The sequence below is a fragment of the Hirsutella rhossiliensis genome (assembly GCF_020360975.1).
Source record: "Hirsutella rhossiliensis strain HR02 chromosome Unknown scaffold00003, whole genome shotgun sequence".
NCBI lineage: Eukaryota > Fungi > Ascomycota > Sordariomycetes > Hypocreales > Ophiocordycipitaceae > Hirsutella > Hirsutella rhossiliensis.
Window position 1 is genome coordinate 2,516,153 of NW_025408669.1, and position 8,973 is coordinate 2,525,125.

The following is an 8,973-nucleotide window of genomic DNA, read 5'->3' on the forward strand; positions in this document are numbered from 1 at the left end:
TCGTCTAGCGCAGGGCCGAGAGTCCAGTTTCACAATGATCCCATGTTATGCGGAGTCGTTAGTGGTACTCGGGTTGGCCCTGTCGATACGGTGGACCAGGGAGTGGGGAGTGGAGACTGATGTTTCAATATTGATTTGAATCCTCTCATGGTTATAAGCTTCGAAGAGGTGCCTTTTGACACATCGATTTTCCCCGTTTCTCCCGCATACTAGCTTCCCTTCAGCTGACACGCCCTTGACTTGGGAGCCGCCAGTTCGCATTGCAAGATGCCCCGGCATACCATCTCGGCCCTCTGCTTGGCCCAGGCCTCGCCGCGATCCTCTTCACGGCTATCGTCCTCCCATGTGATTTCCGTCACCTTGGCGGGGGCGCGCTCGTTGACAAGCCCTGTACCGTCAAGCGCGGCGCGGACGCGGAGGACGATTATCTCGGCGCCGGACCAGCTGCGGACGAGATGGACGAGGATATTTCCGTGGGAGTCAGCGTCGTCGGCGAAGCAGAACCATTTGTCTTCCATTTGGGATGGGACGGAGCCGAGGAGAAGACTGGCCAAGTCGGTGCCCGAGATTTCGGCGTCCCACGGTGCTTTGGCGGGTTTTTTGATGGGCGCGTGTTTCCAATGCGATGCCATGGCTCGGATCGGGAATGTCTGGTCCATGATGATAGGTGCTTCGGTTGTTGAACAAGTAGTCTTTGTGGGATGCTGCTTCCGCCGTGTTGAGGTAGGCATGTCCAAGGCACCAAGACGTCGTATTTATCTTGTCCCTGACTCGACCAAGGCCCTATTTCAGACGGGTCCTGTTTCTTGTTTATGCCAAACGTAACTTTATCTGTCAGGTTGATTCAAGTGGCCGCATTTTATTGTGGCACAGCGAAACGTAGTCAGATTCGAGGGCTCCGCATTTTATGGTTATCCATCCCTGCTCGCCCTTGGCATGTGCTTCTACCCCGTGCAAGTCAACTAGCACGCGAGCTCCCTGGACGGGGGGCGACTGTCGCTGGACTCGGGCCATGCTGACCCCGTGGGTGTCTGCAGTAGATCTTGGCTGCCGACTGCTCGTCGTCCCTCGCCGTCATTGGAAGCAGCTTCAAGCCCTCGTGGTTGCCATTTAGTCCCACATGATTCAAAAACCGGCAGGTCGGTATAGCAGAAAGCTGTGGACTTATCACTCGAGTGTTCATGCTTTGGCATTTATCCCACAAGACTGGCATCTTTGTCAAAAGATAAATGACCCTTTCAAGCAAATGACTCCGAGTAGCCTAAGTGAGCTGATTTTATGTGTTGGGTCTCGCCAGCGAATTGCCCTCCCGGTGCTAATTCCACTGTTGAATAAGCACCGCCAACAATGGCGCTTGTTGTGTCAGGCTTGCCAGCCAGAGTCAAGCGTCATGCCCCCAGTCTGCATGTAGAGACTTATTAGAAGGGAGCAAATCCCTGAGGAGGTAGTGCAGGGTTTGGTACGCGAGAGATAGAAGAGTGTGGTATGATGAGAGATCGGTAATGCAGTCCTGAGTCGGCCTAGAGCAAGGTCGTGTGGGACAGGGCAGTCGAAACTGACTTCATTTAGACAGAGATAAGAATATTGTACTCTGAGTAGATAAAAACACGCCTGTTCTAAGTGCATGACGATGTTTGCTTGTGGGAGCTGTGGTATTTAGGTCGACTCTTCACTGCATTTACTTCGGTAACATAAGCCACCCCAGTCGAAGAGAAAGTGGAATCCCACATCTGAATTCCTAATACGGTGTTGTGATAGGGATTATTTGTCCGGAAACGATATACGCTTATGATTGATAGCCCTAGTCCCAGCCAGTGCTATATAAGGCGATATCCGTCGCATTCTTCACCACGCATAACAGTATCATCTAGATCAGGCGGCGAAATCGACGGCTCGTACATCATGCATGTGTGCTATAGTCAGGTGTCTAAGGTCCAATTACCAGCCGTTGGGTTGGGTATATGCCATCTTCCCTGCACACGAGTCTAATGCAACGTGTGTGCGTGCACGACAAATGCAGTGACGCAATCGAGAGTCGTCGTATTCGAGGCTGACCTCCGGTTTTGAGGGCACTGAAATATGTACGTGTGGGGGCCACGGGGGGAGGCCCCGTGGGAGTGCGGGCGAGGCCGAAGTGCTGGCTCGTGTCAGTGCATGATTTGGGTACAGGAGTCATGAGCCACAGCTGTCTAGGATGAGAGGATTATCGACTACAATGCAGCTGTCAACGGTCTCCCGCCCAAGAGACAGAGACTTGCTTATGCTCGGATGCCGTGGGTGTGGTATTGTCGCTCTTGGACAACAGATGCCGATGCATCCTCTTCCGATATAAATATGGCGTACCCGGAACGATTGTACAAAGAACCCTCAACAGAATCCCAACCAGTCGTTGGAAGCATCCCGACTGAATACTCCCACATTCGTTCATACCACCAAGACGATTCAAGCTCGCCCGCCTATCATGAATTCTTCCACAATGAAGGGTCTTTCGCTATTTCTATTTCTCTTTCTACTACTTGGACTTACAGAAAGTCGGGCCTTAGTCCAAACCTTGGCTGGAGTCAGACGAGCCGACCCTGATCGTGAGAGGCTTATCCAAGCCCAGAACCCACAAGATGAGAAATTCTTTGACGGACCATCCGTAACAGAAGTCTTTCGCGCAGATTCAAGATCCTTCGACAAAGTTTTCGAAGATAAAGGATTTAAGCCGAAACCGGGCCCTGAAACTCCTGAGAAGTATAGTCTATGGTCTCACGTCGAAGGAAACATCAAGAACACGGCCTATATTTCGACGACCGAGAAGCTTAGCGAACGCCTCGCCGAGTACGCTAACAACGCCAAGAAAGCGCCAGGAAACACCGAAAAGAAGTCCTATATTTTTCAGATCGAAACGTCTAAGAATTTTGTTGACGTCAATAAATCACTTCGTATCCAAGATTATGTCACCAACGCTGAACAGGCAGCGATGCAGGAAATCCCCTTAAGACAAATTAAAGCTCATGTCGAGGCAACTGACGATGTACTAAAAATTCTTCGAGGAAACGGAAAGACGGAGGACAAAGTCAAGAAAATCAAGTGGATACCCAACCAGAAGTACGTGCCAGGACCCGACCCCGGGAGCAGTTCCAGGCCGGATTTGGCCGGATTTCCTGAAAACCATCCGGCTTGGAAGGCTCAGCCTTGGAAGCGTCTCTTGGATGAAAACAAAGGCGAACTACCCGATGTGACAGCTGCATTTCGGAAGGCCGTGGAAGACAGTATCCCCGATAAATCTATCTCGAAAGGGGAGAACGACATCCCAGAGCCAGGCCCGCAAGGGACTTTCAAACCGTGCTCGTCAGGACACTCCAAGAGGGACGGGGAGTGTCAGCCCGGTGAAAAGCCCGGCGAGGAGAAGCCCGGCGAGGAAATGCCCGGCGAGGAAATGCCCGGCGAGGAGAAGCCCGGCGAGGAAAAGCCCGGCATCAAAAAGCCTAGCGAAAAAGAGCTCGGCAAGCCGATTGCGGAGCCCGTCAAGGTTCCAGAAGAGATTCCAGGGACGCCAGTGGAAGTACTACAACCCAAGCTGGTCAAGGGTCTCGGCTGGCTTCAAATCCTGAAGATCATAACCAATGTGGTGGATTCTGCTGCCGCTCGTATAAAGGCAGCCCCGTCAGATAACAGCCATGAAACACTGTCGTCAGAACTCAAGAAGGCCGGAACGGTGCTGGCCGGTATTGCAAACGACACGATACCCGGCTTGACAGAAATCGAAGAACACATGGCAGAGCTAACTAGCAAGTTGGAGTCGATCCCGGATAATGATTCAGCTACCGATAAGGCGCTTAAAGTGTCGAGTGCGATTCTCGAATACCAGGCACAAGTGGAGCTAACGATATTTGAAAACTATTTCCCCGGCGTTCCCGAGGTCATGAACAACTACCAAAAGGAGCTCGCGGAATACAAAAGCTTCAAAGGCAACGAAACCGCACTCCAAAAAGGTGAAAGAATCGCACTGTTGGTCACAAAAGGGACCCTAAATACCCTCAACGACGTGATGCGGGATTGGGTTCCCGGCTATCAGGAGGCCGAAGATAGTGTGGAAAAGGAAGCAAAAACTCTATATGAAAAAGTCCTGAACAAGCAAGAAAGCTTTTGGGAAGTTTTGAAGGAGGGCATTATAGCACCCGCCAAGATAGTTGCCGACACACTACACAGGGCAGTGCAAAATTATATCCCTGGTGAGAAGCAGGTCGAAAGTCTCATCTTTGGCGACGGAGACGACGGCAAGTCTCAACAACCTAGCGAGACACCACCGGCGGAGCAGGTGAGCCCCCCGAACACAGAACCTTCGAGCAAACTGTCAAAGCCTGCCCGCGAACAGTGGGACCTCTTTCTGGTAAACGCATTAGACAAAGAAAAGGCTGCGGAGTGCGCCCAGACCAAAGTAGGCGAGGAAAAGAAGAACGGAGGCGCGGATGCAAAAGACGGCTGGAAAGCCAAGCTGCCCGAATTGACGAAACAGTGCTACGAGGAACAATTCAATGACTGGCGGGGGAAGTCTGATACGGGTAAGCGATCCCTTTTGGCATGAAATAGGCACTTGGAGGCAAATGGGTGAAGAAAATAGTCGGGGTAGAGAATGGTCGGGTGAATATAAAATGAGGAGGAAGAATTCATCGCGACGAAGCGGCTGGATCTATCTTTGATGACTGAACTGTGTGAATTAAGACGCCCAACTCTCGATCAATATGCACCCGGGCCCCCCTTTTTGAGTCCTAGAAGATCTGGTAAAGGCATCTGCCTTGCATCGACCACGAGTGGCTCCTTGGTGGCTCGCCCTCTTCCTGCTCGGCGATCTCTTTGTCCTTGGCTGGATTCGACAGTACTTGGAAACGCTGGCGGACGAAGAGTGCGGGTTGTTATCTTCTCTGGATTCAATGGTCTTTGCTTAGACCGGCTGTAAGCAGGCTGTCTTGGACTGTACTCCGTAAAGGATGCTAAGTGCCTAAAAAAAGGCTGCTTCCGTTTAGGAGCTTGATTTCCTCGCGCCTGCCTATGGTCTATTATAGGTACGAAGTAGATAGAGAATTTTTATAGCAATTCTAATTAAGCTCCTAAACGGAAGCAGCCTTTTTTTAGGCACTTAGCATCCTTTACGCGCCTTCGTCGCGCGCGTTAACTTCGCCATTAACACGACATAACATCGACGAGATATCGCACTTGCATACACCGTCTAGTTCGTCGAGGCTTTCGCTAGAAGTTTTAACACCATACCCCGCTCTACTCTTTCCTTCTGCGTTCTCGCGACTATCGCAAGCAACGACCGTGGCCAAGCAACTCGAGGAGGCTACAATCTAAAATCGCTTACGAGGAGTACGAGGGTACTATCTTTCTAAGGAATTAACCGCCGAGCTTAAGGTCGTGCTAGATAATAAGACGCGGTAGAACTCTACTTATATAATAATTAAGAGGGCTCTATAGAAGTAAACTAATATTAGGGCTTTTATCTTTATACTTAAGGGTAAGTAAGATAAGGCAAAATAAATCCCTACTAATAATCTCTTATCTAATAAGGATAAGCGCGTTCTTAGCGAGGTTAATAAGATACTTAAGCCTCTATATTTTTAAACGATATAGATATAAGGTTAAGGTAAAAGTAATAGTTATAAGCGACTATAGGAAGTCCTAGTCGGAATAAAACCTACTTAAATATTTCGAGGACTAAAAAGGCTTTTATAGTAAGGTAATAACTAAGATAATAAGGGAGACGAATCTAGATAATCTTAAGCTAATTAGTCTAAGGGAATTAAAAGGCTAGCTAACCTATACTTATCGCTACCTTAATCGCTTTAATAAGATATATTATTATAACCTAACTATTAGTATCGCGAAGCGTAGCCTAATTTTATAGTTCTTAGAGATATCCCTTAGTATAAGGTACCTAGGAAGCTAAAAAACAGGTTTATAATAAGGAGCTAAAAGGAGGTATAGAGAGGAGGGTAGGGGTAAGAGGGGAAGTAGAAGTAGCAATAGCTTCCTATAAAAGTAGCGAGAGATAAGACGGATATACCGGTAACGGCTAGAATAAAAGGGAAAAACCGGTAAAAAGCTTAGTAGTTAAAAGGATACTAATAGCTTCTTTAAGTAAGATCTTCTTTATTAATTAAGATACTAAATAAGTGTAAAGAGGGGCGTTAAATAAAGAAAAGAAGGATAATTAAGGGAATATAATAATTACTCCCCTACTATAATTACTGCCCCTATAAGAATTAAATCTCTCTACCCTACCTATCCGACCTCTTACTTTTAATTTTACCTTCGTATATTTTATATATACTTCTTATATCTCTCTTTATAAGAGTTATAAGCCTAGGAGGAATAGAATTCCTATACCTTCTAGCTACTATAAAAGGCACCTTTCTTATATCCCTTATAGCTTCCTTTTACCCCTCTTACTAAAAAAGCTAATTTTTAACTAACTTTTCTACCCTTCTTCTATAATAATATCGGAAAACGATTCCTTTACCGCCCTTATAGTTTATAAGACGATTCTTATAAAGCCCTAAGATTAAGATAAGTAGGTAAAGAAGCTATAGGTTTATATAAATAGGACTATTTATAATTTAGTCTTCTTTAATAAGTAGGACCCTTTTAAGCCCCCTCTTTATCTTAGGGCAACGGAATTTATAAAAGGAGCTTCCCTCTTCTCTAAGCTAACCTCTATATAGTAAAGAGCTTTTTCTACTACCTTAGGTAACTATAAGAGTTACTATAAAGAATACCTTTATAAGATTATAAGGAACGGTGTTCCTACTATAAATAAAGCAGCTATAATATACTCTCCCGATTATATAAGCTAATAAGTAGTATATTAATTATAGACAAAATCTCATCCTATAGAGCAAGAATCGCTCGTTATTTTGCATGTCATTATGCATTAAACGGGTTGCCGGTTATCGTATAATCGGGAATCGAAGGAACAGAGCTAGCTTAGAATGCTAGCTAAGACCTCTTAAGAACACCGGCACGACCAACCTCCTCTAAACACGAATATCAGTGGAACCAAGACACTTCCAGATTCACTCGAGATATCACGGAATTCCCTAGTCTTAGGGCTATACGGCAGCCTAAATCTGGTCCCGAAAGGTTCTTCCGTTCAGCTACAATTGTCTATATAAGACAGCATGTCCGCTGGTAGATAGATAGAGAATCATAAACTTCAACACCTCTTCCACACACTAATACACTACCAATAAATTCCGTTGAAAATCCTACCTTATACTCCTTCTTCCCCTCTATCACGTAGTTTTACGTGATTCCTTGATTTCCCAAAATTCCGCTTTTGCTCATATACCTTAAGAGGTTATAAGCCCGGCTTACTCCTTTTAAGCCGGGAAATCAACTTATACCTTTGAAATTCCTTGTCGAAATACCCGATCAAAATTCCTTTCGAAAATCCTCCTAACGACTTTTTCTACCTTCCTACGCTCTTAAACTCCCGCCTAGACTTCTCGATCCCTATAAACGAAATAATACCGAATTTATATAAAATAGGTAGACAAAAAGAATATAAATTCTCTAGACTTAAGGGAAATTTAAATTATACTCTTTAGACTACGAGGATGAGAGCTATCCTTACTAAGGAAAAGCTTATCGCTACCTTAGAGTAAGAAAATCATATAAAGACTATAGAAGCTTTATCCTAGATTTTTCTTCGAGTCGAAGATGGCCCTTTAATGCAAATTAAGCATTTAACAAATGCTAAAGCTGCTTAGGATGAGCTTATAAAGCTATATAATCCGTCGAATTTCTCGTCGAATTATTTACTTATAAAGCAGCTCTTTAATCTTAGTCCCTCGGGCTCTAATTTAGAGAAATACCTTTATAAGGTAAAAGAAATCTACGAGGATTTAAAATCCCGTAATATAGAAATTCTAGAAGTTATCCTTATAGCATGGATTATTAATTGCCTTAATAAGGAATTTAGAAGCTATATTACAAATATTACGCAGAGCCTTAGGCATGATTCTGCGGCGTTTACCCTCGAATCCCTAACAGCTAGTCTTTTAGACGAAGCTAGAAGAATAGAGGATATAGATAAATCTTCGGAGAAAGCCTTCCTAATATAAAGGAAGCCTTAGAAATCCCGTAGAAATTCTACGGATACTCCTTATTATAAGGAATGCAAAAAACCAGGGCATTTTATAGTAAATTGCTATAAATTACACCCGAATAAGGCTCCTGCTTATTAGGTTTTAAATAAAGGAAAGAAGGACGATAGGACTCGAATTTCTAAGAAGAGAAAATCTTCTTCTTTATCTTCTTCTTCTAGGAAGAAATCCCCTTTTAGTAGTGTTTCTACTACTAATAAAAGAAGGAAGGCTCGAATTATAGAGCTAGAGTCCGATTCGGACGATAGTAATAAGGTCTTAAATATAGCTTCGCAAGAGAATATAGACCTAGATATCGACCTTATAGACCTTTCTAGGGCTCCGACCCCTATGCAAACGTCTAAGGATTTAGAGGTAATTTTAACCTCTATAAATACCCCTATAGTAGAAGCTAATAAAGACTCTCTTTAGGACCTCTAGAAGCCTCGATTCCTAGAATAAAGGAATTAGTCTTAAAGGCAAGAGAGGAGGATTTCCTAGTTATAAGAATAAAAGGATCTTTGATTTTATCTATAATACCGGAGCTACTAGGCATATAGTATCTAATAAGAATTTCCTTATTAACTATAAAGAAATTAAGTCTAAAGTTTGCTAGGAAAAGCTTCCTTTATATTAGTAAAGGAAAGGGGACTTAGTATTTAAGTTCCCGTATAGTAGAAAAGGTATATCCTTGAGACTGCTTTTATATACCCGAATTAGGGGTAAATATACTATCCCAATCTTATTTTAATAATACCTATGCCTTAATAGGAGGAAATAAAGTCCTTTTATTAGATAATAAGGCTAAGGTCCTTACTAAAGGATTTCTTAGAAATAAATT

General features: G+C 44.4%; 2 protein-coding genes across 2 annotated transcripts; one reads left to right on the forward strand and one right to left on the reverse strand.

Annotated features, from left to right (window-relative positions):
- Nucleotides 1–209: 209 nt before the first annotated feature.
- On the reverse strand, nt 210–659 carry HRG_03277 (uncharacterized protein; the record flags this gene model as incomplete). The annotated part of the gene is made up of 1 exon (XM_044861748.1): nt 210–659. The coding sequence occupies one exon, from the start codon at nt 657–659 to the stop codon at nt 210–212; it is 450 nt and encodes a 149-aa protein (XP_044722774.1).
- Nucleotides 660–3,409: 2,750 nt separating this feature from the next.
- HRG_03278 (uncharacterized protein) lies at nt 3,410–4,573 on the forward strand (the record flags this gene model as incomplete). Its single annotated transcript, XM_044861749.1, has 1 exon — nt 3,410–4,573. One exon carries the CDS (start codon nt 3,410–3,412, stop codon nt 4,571–4,573), a length of 1,164 nt encoding a protein of 387 aa, XP_044722775.1.
- Nucleotides 4,574–8,973: the final 4,400 nt, after the last annotated feature.